Source organism: Lampetra planeri, chromosome 20, assembly GCF_965212315.1.
Source record: "Lampetra planeri chromosome 20, kcLamPlan1.2.h2, whole genome shotgun sequence".
In the NCBI taxonomy this organism is placed as follows: Eukaryota; Metazoa; Chordata; class Hyperoartia; order Petromyzontiformes; family Petromyzontidae; genus Lampetra; species Lampetra planeri.
This window is the reverse complement of record NC_136126.1, coordinates 4,406,118-4,425,538: the sequence shown is the minus strand read 5'-3', so window position 1 is coordinate 4,425,538 and position 19,421 is coordinate 4,406,118. Positions and strand designations below refer to the sequence as shown.

Below are 19,421 nucleotides of genomic sequence, written 5' to 3'. Positions count from 1 at the left end.
GTTGCTGGTGCGAAGAGCACTAGAGAGACTCATTCCTGACCGTGATACTTTGGCTCGACAGGAAATCAAACAATGCAGCGGGGAAAAAAAAAACTCCCCAGGACACTTTGCAGATGTAATCCTGCATTCCGCTAGTGTTTGTGTTTTAATGAAGAAAGTAAGGAGACCGGCTCGTGTTATGTTTAAGAGAGCAAATTGAAGGTTTTGTACGAGATATACTCAGCATTTGTATAGCGAAACACTGGGGGGGCAACGGTGGCGCCGTGGTTAGCGCACTGCACTAAGAACACGGTGACCTGAGTTTGATTCCTGGCCGTGACTAGTGGTGAGCGATATCTGAACCAGTCTTAAACCTCGCCCTTCACCATCCCGCTGACCAGTTTTGGTGAATACTGATCAGACAAATCCCATGACCGCAAGGTGCGAGTCGGCCTTCATCCAGCAATTGAATGACAACGGGGAGTAAATATGAACTATTTTGTTATTGCATTTAAAGCAGCATTGCGTCTTATATGTCAATTATAAAAAAAAAATACTCCCTGTTAAATCGTGGTGTGTGCCAGTATGGGAGTATGGACCAAATGCCCTATTAGCATGAGCACAAACTCGAGGACTAAGTTTTACACGCCACATAAAAATTTTCAGTACTGCCGTTGTGCACTATGTACGCGTAGTACGAGGTTTTTTACTTCTTCTAACGGTACAGAAAGTTTTTTTTTTACAGGGGCTCATCTAAGGCTCACTACATTTCCTTTGCCTGTCAAGACGTGTGCTCCATATTTCCGGCTTGGAATAACGCGTTCCGTTTGGCCGCGAAATCCCAAAATCCGAGACACAGTAAAGACCATGCCCCCCCCCTGCCTCGCTCAGCCAGCCGGTTCGTCAGACTTTGACAAAATGCCCCCCCCCCCATCCGGGGCATACTACTCCTGCTCCCTGGGGGTCCCCCCCCCCCATGCAGAATAAACAAAATAAAAAATATACTTGCACCCCTTAGCCAAAAATACGTGGCAGCAATCCCGTGGAATGCGATTCATTCAGTTACGGTGATTGTGGTTCAGCTTTTCTTTGATTTTCCTTTAATCCTCGTGGGAAATCAGGGCTTATATATATATATTTTTGGGGGTAATATGGACTTTTTCCCATCATGAATGTCAAGTCTTATGCAACGTTGACTCAGTGGTCTGCTTGTATTAATACAAGGTCCTCAGCCCTGGAAAGGGTCATTAGCTGATTTAATTGGAGTAAACGGAAGCCCACGTTAATTTTCCTGCCAGAAAAATATCTCATGCCTCATTATAGTTTCTTTTTTTAAATCATTATTTACTTCACGGCACGTTTAAAAGCAAATAAACGAGTAAGTGACTACACAAACAAACACACTGATAAACAAACTGATAACTGCACACTATGTAAAAAATTAGAAAATGCATCCAGACTGTTAAATGCTATGCAGGCAATTTCCCATAGCGTTTTCCACAATCCTCTATGCTAATCTAAAGAAAGGTCAACCTTGTGAATCAAATTAAGAGTACAATGATATAACACAGCAGAAGACAGATATAAGCACACCCCTTGGGACCATGTCCAGGTGTGCTTATATTCAAAGTGTGCTTCTATCAGAAGATGTATTTATACTGGAGGAATCCAATGAGCGATGAAGCTCTTTTTCACAGATGTCCAATAGGGGTGGTCAGAACATTACAACAAACAATGCAAAAACACGTTAGGAGTTCAAAGTATAGGAAAGATAAGCAAATCACACGAAACTAAAAGTAAACTATTTTTTATGTTATCAGGTAAAGCCCACCGAGTTACTAGTTCCCCCCCCCCCCCCTCCAAGCAGTTTAATAATCTAAGCACGCGTTGCTCATGCAAGAACGTGCTTAGATAATGTGTGCTTATATCCAGTGTATACGGTATGAGGAATTCCCAGCAAGTAATTATAGATTGCCGTCCGAGGATAATGATGAAGACATGACCCGATAAGGTTAGCGGGCTTACGTACTGCGAAATCTCCCCCAATCCGTTCCCGGTGCCCCCGTCGTTCTGACAAGCAGTCCATCTCCTCTTCTGTGGCACTTCATTAATGGGCAGGAAACAGGAAATTGGTGGGGGGGGGGGGAGGATTAAGGAAGAGGGCATTCTTCCACAGAGGACAGCCGGTTATCTCCCCACAGCAGGAAGAGGAGCCCATGTGCTCCTAATCACACTCCCGAGTCTTCAGGGACTGCCCTGTGTTTTTATCTCGCGCTAACGAGGCTCGGCACAACCGTCGCCGATATCCGCTTCCGATGTCCAGCCACCGAAAGAAGCGTTAGCGTGTTTTTGGGGGAAATACAATGCAGAGCCCAGTTGCATCCGCACACGAGAGAAAGACAAAACAACAAAAAAAATCCGTGCACGACGGCGCGTACACGTTTCATATTTGTTTGCCGGGAGGTTATAACCCTTGTGTGAAAATGCTGAGGAATAGGTCTTTTGAATCTTATGCTTGGTTCAATTTTTACCACCTGACCTCAGCGCCCCTTCTAAGCTCGCACTTGTCCATCGGGAGAGAGAGAGGCGCATGCCGTTTATATTTTTGCACTTTGTCCAGACGACAGCCGAGGCTCCAAGGAGACACCGATGCACCCCTTTTGGGAATGCGTTCTTTGCTATGCATCTCCTGACACGTCAACTGCTTGGGTTTTTTTTTCTGCTGCTTTTTTACTGCCTTACAAAACTGGTAATAGTATACGCCAGACTATTTTCTGACAGGCGCACGTCAACTAGGCTACTACTATTAAAAACCTGCCAGCAAAAACATGACTCCTCCACCTTTCGGGTTCATGAAACTTATTAACGGGCTGTACAGGAAGCATATTAAATGGAAGAGTGTGGTAAAAAGAACCTCTGTACTCTTGTGACGTCCAAAGAGACGTCGTATCTCCGCTGCCCGAGACGCGACGAAATCAAAAGGCACGACACGAGAAAGATACCGTCTCTGCAGTCATCGCACACCCTGTTACAAACAGCCTGTTAGGGTTACAAATAGACCATTAATGATAAGCGTGTACAACATTCGGCTGGGCGACCACCCATTCTTAAGGCTGGTGTCATAGGCTGCTGCCAGACTACTTTGTCAGCCGACGGCAGTGCAGCAAAATCCATGGTTGTACTGTACCATGCTCCAACATCTACGCTGCCTGCCTTCACCAATCTGCACTGACAAGCGCGGTGAATTACGGTCAAACAACGGACGGCGTGGGGAGGCCATCATGCAGCAGTGGAATGACAAAAAGGGTTGCGCATGTGAAATTATGTATGACAGTGATGCCACTGTAAGAGGAAACGGACGGCAGTTGTGGTACAGGCAGCGATAACAGTAGTTGGACACGCTCGTGTGGGGGCATTGCATTCACCTTGCAGCGGCTAAAGATGTCGGACGGCGTGACCTGGACGTTGAAGTGCCTCAGGACGTCCTTCGCTTGATCCTTGGCCTTTTCCTTGCAGTCGACGACATAACAGCAGTCCTCTCCCACTTGCGACCTCAGCTGAATTGGACACGGGACAATTTCAATTTGACGACCTTCAACTGCACGCGAGGGCCACGTCGGCGCTTAAAGAGTTACGCGACGCTTTGCATTTCATCGCGACTAAAGAGCGTGGACCATTCGATTTCTTAGCTCTGATTGAAGTGTGACTGGTTTTATCGCAATGAAAAGCTGCCGAAAAGCCAGCACCGAATTTAACAACGGGTTCCCTTAAGCTGGAAATCTTGTAAACGTGAGGTTATTGTAGCTTGAAGGCGGCAGCAAAGGAACGCAATCCACGGACGCGCACCTGTGTTGCACAGCGGCGATCCCGTGCAGCACACGTCAGGTCGGTGAGATTTACTGCGAGCCATGGGCTCTCGCTACTTTTAGGGCCACCAGAGCTAAAGTTAAACGAGACGCGATGCTACCACGTGCAAAACACATGGCGTACGTACGGTCTGGTAGGGCAAGCCGCAGGTGAGGATGACCCGTCTCTCCGCGCGGGCGATCTGGAGGAACAGGAGTAAAGGACGAAGACACGTTACCTTTCCTGCCATCGTGCGTTCACTCTGAGTAAGGCCATTGTACAAATATAATCGTGTGTGCAAAAGTGTACGTGTGAAACATGCATTTTAATTACTACCCCTAAAGAGGGGAAAAAATATATATTACGGAACATATATTTGGAGATAGCACGTTCTCCCCATGGTCATGTGGATTTTTCTCCGGGTACTCCGGTTTTTCCTCCACATTTAGAAACGTGCGTTTAGAGTATTTAGCCACGATAGATTTCCACGTGATAAGCCCCTTTGTTGAGGTATCATTTGTGGCCAGGTTGCTTCTAAAAAAAAAAAGAGAGCTATATCGATCAGTAGGCCTTACCTGGTAAAATTAAAATGTAGTTTGTTAGTTATATTGGGCACCAATCGTATTATTTAGGAAGCATCCCTGTTCTGTTTTTAGCCTCCGAGGGTTGGCTTCGAGACAGGTCTATTCTATACCACAGGGCTGTCTTTGACAGTTTTTGCGAGCTGTCCGATACTGAGATGCATCCCCTACTCTATATTTGTTTTCCCCTTTAGGGCAGCGCTATGTCTGAATGTGTTTAGTTTTTCTTATTTCCGCTTGTGGACCAAGAGCCAATGCAGTATCACACATTTTTTTCGCGTTTAAAATTACACTTTTGCAAAAATAATGTTCACTATATACCTTTATCAAAAAAATAAATGTACATGCGTTTTACAAATAATTTAATACATTTTCAGCGAAAGTTTAAAAGTTGCTGGAAGTCACAAAAAAGGGATATATTTACAGTAAAATAAACAACTATTTGATTCCCATAACTCTAATTGGCCAAGCTCTAATGAGAATATGCATAATTAAAAAACTGAGTGGTAATTTGGAACAAACTTTCGTGGGTGTTGGCTTTGCATTGCTTTTCCAAAGGCCGCTAGCAGGGATATAATCAGCACTATATACTCTTTGGTTCTTTCGGTAAAGTCACGTAGGTATAAAAATAAAATAAAATCACGACGTTTCGGGCGCAACACAAGCGTCCGTCATCAGGTGGGACAACCACAGCAAGAAACAATTGCTGAAGTGGGTAAAAAAAAACATTAGCAGCATTCAAACAGAACGGCGTCAAGTGGTTTCAGAAGACAAAACAGAAAAAAATGCAAAATGGAGAATTTTTGTTTAAACGAGTTGGGATGTTGTGATCAAAAGAGCATTTCCCATTTTCCCATGCACCTCAATAGACCGTGATGAAGACTCAGATAAAACGTTTACATTCATTTTACATTCCCATGTCCTGGTGCAATACCGCTGTGATCTCTTACAAGCCATCGGGTTTGCTCTCGCCAACGCCAGCAGAACACACAAACAAACAAAAAAATGTATCGGTCAGGTGGGCAATTACAGAGGCCAATTGATTTATTGCGGAATCCGTGGGACGTTGCAGATATCGACACATGGGCCCCTCCTGACTTCAAACGCACCCCCTCTCCCGCAGACATGTACACGGAGGAAACGACAGAGGGTCTTCGTCAGGGTTGAAAGGCGCCCGCGCTGCCAATATTGCCGCCGATATGGGAAGTGCACCCCAAGTCCGACCGTTACACCGTGCAGACAGACGTGATGGTAGGGATGACCCACCCAGGTTGGGTGGGTTACCTTTTATGATGTTGTTCATTCTAACTGTACGGTGTGCAAATATCTTTCCGCTCGACTGCTTGGCATGCTGACAGATAGGTGGAATAACAGTTAGCTTTCCCACAGTTAACGGTACACCTGCATAAAACAGCACGTCTGAAACTACGAGCACTCGCTAAATGCCACCTTGTGTAATCCCCTCGATATTAATTTACGGCTTGTTATTTTATTCTATTCAGTGGCACTGCCAGCAAGGCTGCGCTTGCACATGCTTGTTATTACAGGCTATGTATGGCGACTTGCGTTTGAAGTTAAAGTTATAAAATAAAATACTGCACTTTAAGTTGCATTAATGTATTGAGATAAAAATGCAGCCTCATATTTTCGATAAACGCGAATCAACAGTACAAATGTTCTTAATGATATCGGCGTCGGTGGCACATTTAGTGTTTATCGCCCAAACGTAGATTCTGCAATCGGCTTATCACGCAATCTTCCAAAAAAAATGCGCTTGAAAAAAAAAGTTTTCCCAGGCTGTTTGGAATTCCCCTCTTGGTCCCCATCGCTGGGAAAATAAGAAATTCACAAACTCTCTCGGTAAGGGTCACTGGAAACGTGTGACTTAGCTAAGAGTTGACGCTCGCTCCAAAAAAAAAAAGCGGAGGGAGAAGAGAGAGAGAGAAAGAGATTCATCTCCCGCCTGCAAAAGCAAACTAACAACTTTCCCATGACACGGTGAGCAAGACGCTATGGGGCCCCGAGGCCGTGTGGGCTGTTTTGCAGAATGAAACCCTTCTCTCAGGGTCACAAGTCAGCGCTGCCTGAGCCAGCAGTGGCACTAAATCGCTGCATGGCATCCCGTGACCGGTGTCTCAGAATGAGTCGGACTCATTAACACAGGGCTTCCTGACTTCACTTTATAAAGGTCGTCACGCCAAGCTGCACGGTAGCTTGTTTTGCAGCTTGGATATCACGAGCTGCTCCAGTCTGTGCAGCAGCAAAGTGCAAAACACGCGGCCCATCTCTGCACACCAACTTTGGCTCGCTGCTCCGTGGCTGTGTGCAGCTTCGAGTGTTGCATATGTCGCAATTGGAGCTGCCCCGCAGTCTATTAAAATGCAAGTCCCTGGAAGAGACAAACTGCCACTGGTTGGCAAAAATAAGGCATCTTTCGGGGAAAATGATAAAAATAATTTCATGGCAGATTATTTACATATGGTTTTAATTCAGAATATTACATTGCTTCTCCTTTGCAATGCCCTTTCTGATTTGAAATTGTGGATTTAAGCCGTCAGTGAGAATGCAACCCGTCAAGTTCCCTGGGAGCTGTGTGCTCTGTTAAATCGAGTGACCAGCTTAGATTTTTAGTGGAAAAAAAAGACAGCCGGGTGACCCAGGAGTCAGACCACTGAGCCAGCAACGTCGGGATTCTGGGCTAAAATCCGTGTTTCAGTCACCTGGCTACTCAAGCGTTGCCAGTAGATGGTCTCTGCTCGCTAATTAATGACAAACATACAAAAAAACTGTTCCGTTTAATTAGTTTTTTTACAAATAATTTGGCTAAATCCCAGCTCTTGAGAGAAAAAAATGAAAGTTGGTTTGACTACCGTGCAAAAAACAACTCAACGGCTGGGTGTGTGTGAGAAAGTACACACCCCCATTGTGTGTGAATGTAAAGATAACTTGATGGGACCTCAGAAATTGTTCTGTAATATCTCCTTTCAAGGGCCGTTCTCTAAGAAATGAGATTTCGCTGCCCTGAGAGAGTTTCAAATGGACATGATGTCAATAACACAATTGGAATAAAACTGGAGGAGAAAAGAAATCCAGCCCAATAGATGCAATGCTACTCATGTTGCTGTTAATACTCAAAATACAGTTTCCACGCAGCCTCATATAACAAAGCCTTAACTGTTCAAAAACCTCCGAATCTATCTGCAACCCAAGGGTTCATCCCACGAGCCAGAATGGACGCATCGTGTCCCACACGCCGATCCTCAGGCCGTGCCCTGCGCATATTTCGCAAGTGAAGGCATTGTGAAGAGTAACGGAAAGCGATTTCTCAAGCAGAGAGGGCCCTGTGTCTTGACCTAGCTTCACGCCCAAGCAAAGCAGCCAAATGTCAGTCTTAGAAATTTCTGCCAAAGGGTTTTCGTACGCCCCTTCATCTTTGTCAGTGTTCCGTGAAGAGTTTTGGATGCACCTGCCCTCTGAAGAGACTTAAAAATGCCGCACCTGCCCCAGTAATCTGTGTACACGTTCGTACAGCGGCACCGTGCCAGCACAGAAGGCAACGTTTAACGTTTGTTTTTACTGGTTCTGGTGGCACACACCTTTAATCCACCGACTTTGAGTTTGATTTTGGTGGATCACGCAGCAAAATTAACTGCTCAGTCGTTCTAGCAAGGAACGTTATGACGATGTGCGCAGCCAATTGCTCACCCATTGGTCAGTGAAATTTCTATAGTGGCAGTACGGCCAGCAGGTATGTGGCCGACCTGTGTGGAGGTTTACGTATCCTCGTGTTGTACACGTGGGTTTCCTCCAGGCATGACAGTTTATCTTTACAAGGTGCATGCCTACGTGTACAGCCCTTTGTCAATTCACTGCTGGATAAAGGGCTGCCACACACATATACACATTGTAGGGGATTGGTGGGGGGCTCTTTGACCAAACTTCACCATGTTGGCCAGTGTCGGTTAAATACTAGGAGCATAGACGTAGTAGCATGGAAGCAGGGAGCAACAACTGACTTTGCTGCACTGCCACTTGCTGCCCACGATATAGTTCTGCAACCTATAGCGACATGATGTGCATGGTAGTCAACCATCCAAACACTATCCAGGCTCAACCCTGCTTAGTGTCCCAAATCTGCTGATATTTTTTGTTACACATTTTTGACCAAAAATACTTAAAATCTATCGGCCCAACATGGTACGCACAGCATGCCCACGAAAGGGAATTGAAGGCTCAGTGAGGCTTTCCTGGCTTTCTTGGTTTATCAGTTATTATTATTGCCGATAACCTGGACCACAAGGTGCATCATTATTCGGTTGACCTTTGGTTTGGCTCTCAAGAAGCCCACGGCAGTTTTACAATATACCTCTGTGCTTACAGACCACAGCGGAAGAGCGAGCCAAGTTGATGGCAGGCAAACAGATCGCTCAAACTATTGAATTTAGGGCTGCGCTCCCATTGTTCGCGACCTCACCTTTCTCAAGTGACTTTCTTGCCTTATCGTGGAATTGTACATTGTGTTGCACTTTATTTAGCCTCACAAAAAAATATCCCACTTGACAATTGAACGAAAGTAAATTTAACCTAAACGACAAGATGGATAATGTGTCTTGGTAATGTAAATACAATTGCCAGTTCATGCAAGGGCAAGTTGTACAAATAAATAAGCAAATTACCTCAGGTTATACAGTACCTGTAGCTTCGATCATGCGCTCTATTACATCGGAACGCTATTATTAGTATAGAAACAGCACGTTTAAAGTAATGCTAATGTCGCAAAGCATCGCACTGCGGAGAGTTAACAGCAATAAAAAAAATAATGAAAGCGTAATGACATTTTTGTGCTGCCCTACGTCTATCTCACAGAGATCATCACACCGCGAGTTCTGCTTCGGTGCCCGTGCATCGCCGAGTGGCTGTAACCGCAGTTTGTTCCCATTGTTATCGTCGCAGCTTTCCCACCGTGCGAGGATCAGACCACGATTCTTGGCGCGGCATGTCTCGGCCCACAATCCAAACAAAATCGAGCGATTGTGTGCGGCTGTCCCGTAACCTAGCCTCAGCAGAGGGGTTTTTTTTAGTCTTCCAAGGGGTCCGGAACCATGCTTAATTTGCGCTGTGTGAAACAAGCAGGCGGGCTTTGCGCTGGTGCCGCTGCTGCCGTGGAGAGGGGTTGGGGAGGGGGGAACGAGTGCGAGTGAGGTTTGTCTGTCACGGAAAGAAATTCACACAGCAGTGCTCTTGAAAAATAAAACAAACAAAAAAAACCAGGACATGTGAACACAGGTCCTTGCAGCTATGTGACATTGTAAACACAGTGCTCGCACAGGACGCAGAGGAAAAAGATATAAACATAATTCCAGTTTTATTTTATGCTGAAGTTAGAGGCTTTAAATGCTGTAATGGCACGTATAAACTTTTAATTCCAACTGAAAACCAGTACAAGATTTTCAATAACGGTTTTAATCAATGAATGAAATTAATTAAATCAAGACCAGGTAAGGGTCTAGTGAGATGAGAAGTATATTTTTCAACGGAGATTTGGGTGAAATAAACTGAACAAGTATTTGAAGGTAATAAAATACAGAATTAAACAACATAAACAGTAACAGGACACAGGTTCCCATGCAACAGATTACAACACAAGAGCCAAGCATCTTACAAGGGAACATTGCAGCATTGAAAACGTGCTGGAGTGCAACAAATTTTTAACTCAAGGGGCACAGGAGAAAATCCTGCGATTGTTTGGAGATGCAATTAGGGTGAAACAGGACAGTACACCATATTTGGTGCTGCGTAACACACATGTAGAGGGAACGAGGAAAGTATGAAAACAGAGAAGCGGACGAATAGACGGAGCAAAGAAAGATCTGAAAGAGAAAAAGACTGCAATTGCCTGAAGCAACGAGACCAATTCAAGACGCGAGACAGCGGAAGACGTTTGCTCGGTGCGATCGTCATCGGTCGAGCAGACGAAACGGTCTTCTTGGTTCTTTCGGTAAAGTCACGTAGAAGGGAAGTAATAAAATAATAAAAATGAAATATAATAAAATAATTCTCACGACGTTTCGGCCACAACGCAAGCAGCCGTCCTCAGGTGTAGAACAGGTCTGTGACTTTACCGAAATAACCAAGAAGATGAATCCTTGCAGGCACGAAAGCTCAAATCGAAATTCAGACGAAACGGGTCGGAGGAAGAAGGGCACTTTTTGGGCTTCGTGCAATAGGAACGTTAAAAACTTTTTTTCTCCACTTCTTGTGTGTTTTTATTTTGGTTGATGCATTCAGTGGAAGGCAGCGCGACACTCCAGCGAGCGTAACGAAAGCGAGCCGTGCGTTGACGTGTGCATCCCAGCTGACGCGAGGATGTGGGGCGAACGTTGGGGGCAAACGGTGCCGTTCAACTCCTAACAAGGATGCCCCGCTCGCAGCCGCTTCGCAAAAAATTCCGACCGCAAAATCCTACCCAAAAATCATTGCGCAAAATCCTACACCAAAGTCCTACTCCCAAATCTTACCCCAAAATCCTACCCAAAAATCATTGCGCAAAATCCTACACCAAAGTCCTACCCCCAAATCTTACCCCAAAATCCTACCCAAAAATCATTGCGCAAAATCCTACACCAAAGTCCTACCCCCAAATCTTACCCCAAAATCCTACCCAAAAATCATTGCGCAAAATCCTACACCAAAGTCCTACCCCCAAATCTTACCCCAAAATCCTACCCAAAAATCATTGCGCAAAATCCTACACCAAAGTCCTACCCCCAAATCTTACCCCAAAATCCTACCCAAAAATCATTGCGCAAAATCCTACACCAAAGTCCTACCCCCAAATCTTACCCCAAAATCCTACCCAAAAATCATTGCGCAAAATCCTACACCAAAGTCCTACCCCCAAATCTTACCCCAAAATCCTACCCAAAAATCATTGCGCAAAATCCTACACCAAAGTCCTACCCCCAAATCTTACCCCAAAATCCTACCCAATAATAATTGCGCAAAATCCTACACCAAAGTCCTACCCCCAAATCTTACCCCAAAATCCTACCCAATAATAATTGCGCAAAATCCTACACCAAAGTCCTACCCCCAAATTTACCACAAAATCCTAACCAAAAAGTCTACTGCAATTCTACCCCAATTCTAACGCAAAATCACATCCCAAAATCCTACCCCACTGTCCATGGAAAAACGGCTACACTGACATATCCTAGGGCAGAGCAAACGTGATGGAGACAATGAGTCTGGGCCCATCAGCAAGACCATTATAAAGACAGACAGCGCCAACGAGCTTTGGTGCTTGTTTTTCTTGGACACCCTGTTATTGTGGAGTAAAAATTAGATTCAGTCATGCGATAATAAACTAATGACATCAACGCAAGACAATACTTTGTTTTCTTTCCACAAACGGAGTCCCATTTCAACCTGATATCTTTAACAATTGTTCAACCAAACTAATTTTAGAAATGAACACACCAGTTTAAGGCCAATGCCAGGAATTGGCTAAAAAGGTAGAATGCCTTGAAATTAGCTTTCAGAGGAAACTCTTTTACCAAGTTCATAAAAATGTTGGAGTTGGAGAGCAACCTTCTTAATGGTAGAGCAATTGAACTAAGGTCAACAATGCTTGCATTAGTCCCTAATGCCAAACATTCTGTGAAGACGTTTCATTGCAGAGGAAATATTTTTCACATATGAGCTGAAAAACATTTGCTGAATGTTGGAAACTATTCAAGTGTGTCGAATTCTATAACATAGCCCTGGGAAAAAATATAAGGAGAAATGATCTTCATAATTCCAAATTTTTCATTGATTTAATCAAGGGGAAAATCAGTTTCAAACCGTTTTGGCATGTTATGTGTATGAAACCAACAGGATTAGGACATGTTTAAAAAAAAATAGTTATAAAACTACAATTTTCATACCAGAGTCCAACTTTCTGAGAAAGTCATGGCAAAAATGTGATACTTTTTTGTTGTCAAAGGATTAAACCATTGGTATAGATTCAGTAACACTAATGAGTTCCTTTATTAAGTAGCACGAGGTTCACTTGACTGCCTCCCTTTGCTTTTTAGACACAACAACGCTTTGAAGTGCATCTAAAAAAACACTCGGGGCATAAAAAAAGAAACCACAATCGGCGTCAAGCTGGGAGTTAATCTGCAGGGACAAGATTTCGGAGCTTTTTATTTTTTAATTTGTTTTGGCAAGAGTGCAAAAGTGTTGATAAACACAGGAAGTGAGGGCCGGATCCAATCCCCCGTTTACGTTTTTTTCAACTTCCTGCACACCACTGATCTCAACCCCATCAGCACCCAGCTCCACGCGGTGTCGAAATTGACTTCCCCACTTCTTACATGTCGTGATAATTCCCCACGCATCGGTGAGCAACGGCATCCAAACAACAACGGGCGAGCGAGTGTGAGATTAGAGGGAGGATTATTTCGCTAATCTCGCCCACGGCTAACATTAGTGGCGGGCGATATCAGAAACGGCCCTGGGGCCCCCCCGCCCCCCGCCCCTTTTCTTTTACCAACCCGGGCTGCCCGGCGTGGTTTGAAGTATGGTCAAGTAACCACCCCCCCCAAAACCAACATGGCATGGGGAAGCCTTCATCTAGCAGTCGATTGACATTGGGCTGTGATAATTGATTTTTCTCACGTGCATTTGGCATATGATAATTATCATCATAATTATCATAATCTAATTATCATATTTATCATAATATAATTATCATCATATTTATCGTAATATAATTAGTTGCCAGTTTTAATCAAGATTAAGTGTTCACGTATTTTAATTGGCTGCAAAAGGCAAACATTTCACAAGATTGTGCACTTTCCTGGACAGATTCAAAGGTCTATTCCAGAGGTGGGACAAAGTCATTGTTATGCAAGTCCAAGTCGAGTCGCAAGTCATCAAATTCATGACTCGAGTCTGACTCGAGTCCAAGTCACATGACTCGAGTCCACATCTCATAGGTGGGACAAAGTCATTGTTATGCAAGTCCAAGTCGAGTCGCAAGTCATCAAATTCATGACTCGAGTCTGACTCGAGTCCAAGTCACATGACTCGAGTCCACACCTCTGGTCTATTCTATCGACGAAGGCGAGTATATTTCATGGACGCCGTACCATGATACTGTCCATATTCCAACTGCAATGTTAATTTTCATAGTATATTGCCTGGAGACTCTGACATTAAACAGCAGTATACAAAGCATAAGTTGTAATGGATTTAATGAGACATGTCACTCTCCCAAGACAGTCCTGCGTATAAACAGTTAGACCGGACTTCATTAAAGTTTCAATAAAGTGAAAATGGCTATACATTTTTTACGAGTCACGTTTTTTCGTAAATAATTCCTATTTCATTTCTGAAATAGATCTCTGGGGGTTTCAGTCTCTTCAGTGGGGGCTTGTGCGTGGGATATTGCGTTGCTGTTCCATTTATCCAAGTTTGAATTTTTGAAAACTATTTTTATGTGTTTACATTCATGTTGGTGTTTTGCTTTGAATGTTCCCGTGGGATGATATACTTTTATTTTTTTATTATTTTTCTATCTACGTGGCTTTACCGAAAGACCCATAGAATATGTATTCCTGCAGTCACGAAAGCTTTAAGTCAAGAATTATCATTATTATGTCATGTTTGTTTGTGTAGTCAGTCACTGTGCAGCTTCAGGTACCAAGGCAGGAGAACAGGTGCTGCACAGATTTTGTGTAACGACCTTTCCAAAGTAAAAAAGACAAACTCGGAACGTCCGTCAATGACACCGTGGCCTTAAAAGGAAAGATATAAAGTAGGTGATATTTCGGGCAATGGCCCTTCATCATAGCACATACACAGACAGGCCAGAGAGCCGGAGTGGTTAATCAGGGATGGAGACGACACTATACTCCATGAGGCCTGATAAGAAGTAATTAATTTTTTTTTCCCAATGAGCAGTTTTAAATTGCCATTGGAATAGTTGCTTAGAATTTAATATTGAGCGCCAGACAAATAAAAAATGTATTGCTACACAAACTCGGTTGTATTTAAAGTAACATGATATAATGTTGCTGCGAATTTGAGTCAACTAATTTTGAAATACCGGTCACGAGACAGTGCAGGCGTTAGAGCGCCGCTGGCTCACCTAGCCATGACCTGTCACCATCAGAAGGATTCACTGTCGTGGTTGATGACATTCAGTTGCCAAAGTGGTCAAGTGTGCAGGTGGTGCAACTGGACTGGGGCGCACAGGGCGAAGCGGTCCGGGCGACAGCTTACGAAGAGGTGGGAAACCGGGAAGCATGAATACGTACACCGCAGTTAGTGGATCAACAGATCGCATGCGGTGCAGCAAAGTGTGGGTAAGCAAATTTAAGCCAACACGTTCCATTCATTGGCTGCCACATTCAGATAACCCCCTCCCCCCCTCAACTTGTATTTAAGAGCTTGTCTCTTGGAATTTTGCCTCACTTGATACAGTAAATCTAGCTGTGACGGTCCCCATCTGATGACGGAGACTTGTGTTGCCTCCGAAACGCCGTTATTTATAATTTTATTTCCATTATTATTTCTATTATTACATTTTTATTATTTATTTTTACCTACGTGACTTTACCGAAAAAACCTAAAAGTATAAGCAAATTTGTCCGGCGAGTGTGAAAGGGGTTGTCTAACGGGGCTCTCCAATGCCCCCCATAGTGGAAGCTACTTCCGCCAGCAGTGGCGCGAGCAAGCAATTGCAGGGGCTGCGCCTTCACCTCTGTACCGAGGCCCATGCCGACCACGATCAAACTACTCCGCGGGACGACAGGAATGGCGCGGGGTTTTTTTGGGGGGAGGAATTTCCCATCGTGGCAAAAAAGGCCACAGGGACGGGATGAAACGGACCTCCGCAGCCTTGCGATGCTCCTCAATGTTTTCCAGGATGCGTACGTCGACCCCAAGGCAGCGGAGGTAGCGTCCCAGCCCCTGCAGCATGCTGTCACACACCACCGCAAAGTTCCTCACCGACATGGGCTCCCGGGAACACGACTCCAGCGGACGGGCGGGAATAGCCGCCGGCGGTGTCGCCGGCTGAGACATACGCGCACACACACACACAAAAAAAAAATTATCATGGGGGTCGTGTGACGCTTATAAAAAAAACGCGCGAGCTGTTTTTTTTAATCAGTGAACGCCTAATTGAATTATTGACGGATGGATTGACCGATTTACTTTATAACCTAATTACTTACTTCCTTCCTTCCTCACTCAAAACATTCAAGCAGCGTGTAGAAGTGAAATGCGTTGGCTTGTTTGTGGCTCTAGTGATGGCACATTACACGCCATTATGGACAGGATACACAATGCGACGCACTGCAAATACACACGGCTACGGCACAGTAAATAATACTCGGGAATAAATGACTTGAAACAAGCAAATGCACACGGAGGTATTTCCACAAAGACACGTGAAATAGAGAGTGGAGCAATGGTTAAACGTGTTTAACTATAAACCAAGGTGACCGAAAGTTAAATTCCAGGCTAACAGTAGTGGCGAGTAATAAGTTCACCAGTCTTGGGCACCCATTTCCTCAACCTGCACTGACCAGCATGGCGGCATATGGTCAAGAAACCTCCATGTCTGGACGATGTGGGAAGGCCTTAACCCAGCAATGTACTGATAAAGAGCTGTACATTATGCAAAATACATCGATTTTTTTCCTCTGACTGCAATTATTTTCAGGGAAGGTTTCTCCGTCTGTGTGTACAACACTGTGCGTGATTACCACATCCGTGCCGATCTTCTTCCACAGCCGTTCATCATCTGGTGCTGGGTCGCTATGTCGAGGCTTCTGCACTTTCTTTCCCACCATGCACTTCTCCAGGTTGACGGACAGCTTGGCGGCCTTGGCTTTCTGGAGGAGAACGTCGTAAACTTCCAGCAGACAATAAGCGTCCGAAGCTGTTGGTAGTATCACACGCACAAAACGCGGTTCAGTTTCCGTGAACAAAACCGACATCGATGAACGAGGCAGAAACGGGAAACCGATGCACGTTACGTTGCCTTTAGGTTACTTTCACACAACATTTGTACTGGAATCTGTTGTTGAATGTCCTATGTTTTGGAGAAAAATAAGTCTTCTGGAATTGTTTCAGCCATTGTTGTACAAGTGGGAGCCCAGTTTAACAACACCCTAATACCATGGGAATGCGGTGTTACAAATTGGAGGCAGGCACAGGTGGTGTGGCTGTGCGATCTGGAAGTCTGCCACACTTGCCAAGTCTAAATTTAGCCAGTTTGAACCAGGAGCTCAGGTCATAAATGAGGCAATTGTCCCAGCAAGCATTTAAAAAGGGCATAAAGAGGTAATCTGTTTAATCACGGATAATTCCATGAGTAGACAAAGCACCGACGTCAAAAATTCCTCCGCCATGACGCAACACAAATCAGCACTTTCTCGGTAGTGCCCAAGAAAGCCGACTATCACTCAAACAGGGGCACGGGTGCAGAAAAACGTGTAACATCGTGGCAATGTCATAAGTCCAGTTCAAGATGAGATTTCTCACGACTCCAGAGTAAATAAGTTATGTCATTGGGGCGTTAGTACGTTACGTCAAGTCTTACGATTGCTCAGGACCCGTCGCTTTTCAAATGGCAACAGCAAATAGTAAAAAACATAATTAAGTGTATTACGATTTAAAGCTTTCGTGACTGCAGGGATTCATCTTCTTGGTTCTTTCGGTAAGGTCACATAGAAGGGAAATAATAAAATAATAAAAATAAAACATAATAAAATAATTCTCACGACGTTTCGGCCACAACGCAAGCAGCCGTCCTCAGGTGAAGAACAGGTCTGTCGGAAAGACAGCGTCATTCAGACGGGCAGTCTCTCCACAGTCATTCAGACGCTATCTTTCCGACAGACCTGTTCTTCACCTGAGGATGGCTGCTTGCGTTGTGGCCGAAACGTTGTGAAAATTATTTTTTTTATGTTCAATTTTTATTATTTTATTATTTCCCTTCTACGTGACTTTACCGAAAGAACCAAGAAGATAAGTGTATTACCTCAATATAAAAAATATATATTACAAAAATATATAATTAAGGACATGGACGTCGACGACGTTCAGCCGAACAAGCGTAAAAACGATCGGCAAGCACCGGCGTAGAGAAGCTGCGCCATGGTGAGTGGCCGCCGCTCCCACTCGGAGAGCTGCTGCCGTTTGTCGAGCGCCTTGCCGAGCGTCTGCAGCACCAGGAGGCTGAGGCCGCGCCCCTGCGTCGTACGGGCAGCGGTCGCCCCCCGTGACACCTCTGCGCCGCTGCCACCGGCCACTGGTTGAGCGCTCAGCAGCCGTTCGACCTGCACAGTTGCCGTGATGAGACCACCATACTCTTAGTTCTTTCGGTAAAGTCACGTAGGTAAAAAATGAAATTGAAAATTAATAAAAATAACGTTGAGCACCTCGTGCCCTCTTTTAGCCCCGCTCCCCCCCCTCCCGATACGTTCCATTCATTGGCTACCACATTCTGATAAGCTCCCCCCACCTCTCCTCCCCCTTAACTTGTATTTAAGAGCTTGCATCTTGAATCCCTGCCTCATTTGATGCAGCAAATCTGGCTGTGACGGTCCCACCTGATGACGGAGACTTGTGTTGCCTCCGAAACGTTGTGATTTTCATTTTTATAAATTTTTAATTTCATTTTTTACCTACGTGACTTTACCGAAAGAACTAAGAGTATGAATCCTTGCAGTCACGAAAGCTTCAAATCTAGAATGAGACCACCACCCCGCCCACGCGCCCCCCCCACCCCCCGGTTCAAAATATAAATGTGTTTTATGAACAAACGTAACCCTATCTCCAAACATATAGCTCCCCTTTAGCCCTAACACTCACCCAAACTCTAACCCCAAGCATAGCAGTAATCCCAAACTCTAACCTGGGCTCTAAAGCCAACCATAATCATAACACTAAACCTAACTCTACCCAAGCTATAACCCTAACTCTAACCCATACATAACCACAAATGTATTCCTAATCCTAACTCTCCACCAAATCCAAATTCTAACCCTAATCCTAACTCTAAGCATAACCAGAACCGTAACTTTGAACTCTACCCAAACTCTAACTCCAAAATGCTAACCCCAATCATAACACTTTCAAAATACTGCGGTGGCGTATGCTGGAGTTCTTGTCCTCCCATAAGCATGCGTTTTTTCCGGGTATTTAGTTTTCTCCCACACACAAAAACACTCCTGAAAATGTGATTGGCCAAACATACTAAGGCAGAAGCATCCCGAATAAAATTATTTAGACCGATTGAAGATTTTCTTGGTAAATAACATTGGGGAAGCCACCTCTCCAGGGCAACAAGAATCGAGTCTGTTGGAAGCAGTACAGCAAGCAGGTTGCTGACATATCTGTGCAGAATTTTAATCCTCCCTTTGGTTTCTTCCCACAAGAACAATTCTAACAAAGTAACCAATCGTCCCGGGTTCGATCCACTTGAATAAGTCTCAAGATTCAGGGCATCCTCCTTGGGTAAAGAATATGAATGTACACGTAGATAAATCTAACATAGATATATTATAAGCACAAACGAAAAACAACAGTGGAAGCAGAGATTTATAAAATAAAAGCAAATCCATGATGGAATTGAATTAGGCATTCAGTAGTACTTTCTGTGAAAGATAAAATCATGGAAAGACAATTACATATACTCTTAGGTTTTTTCGGTAAAGTCACATAGGTAAAAAATCTAATTAAAAGTTAATAAAAGTAATAATGGAAATAAAATAAAATAATAAATCACTTGATGCAGTAATTTTAGCTGTGACGGTCCCACCTGATGACGGAGACTTGTGCTGCCTCCGAAACGTCGTGATTTATTATTTTATTTCCATTATTACTTTTATTAACTTTTAATTTTATTTTTTACCTACGTGACTTTACCGAAAAAACCTAAGAGTATGAATCCTTGCAGTCACGAAAGCTTAAAATCTACAATTACATGTACAAGGGAAAATCTAGATATTT

The 19,421-nt window shown here is 44.2% G+C and overlaps 1 protein-coding gene across 4 annotated transcripts in view; it reads right to left on the bottom strand.

Annotated features, from left to right (window-relative positions):
- The window catches only part of EXD3 (exonuclease 3'-5' domain containing 3), a 94,455-nt gene that overhangs the window by 44,663 nt on the left and 30,371 nt on the right, over positions 1 to 19,421 (bottom strand). For 3 of the 4 annotated variants that reach the window (XM_078603311.1, XM_078603313.1, XM_078603312.1), the window contains 5 exons: positions 17,545 to 17,746; positions 16,169 to 16,344; positions 15,288 to 15,473; positions 3,974 to 4,027; positions 3,405 to 3,536 (listed from right to left, as the gene is read on the bottom strand). In XM_078603311.1, coding sequence (XP_078459437.1) covers positions 3,405 to 3,536; positions 3,974 to 4,027; positions 15,288 to 15,473; positions 16,169 to 16,344; positions 17,545 to 17,746 — 750 coding nt within the window. Of the gene's footprint in view, positions 1 to 1,944; positions 2,082 to 3,404; positions 3,537 to 3,973; positions 4,028 to 15,287; positions 15,474 to 16,168; positions 16,345 to 17,544; positions 17,747 to 19,421 lie in introns of those variants that run through there. The other variant, XM_078603314.1, reaches the window with a different exon arrangement.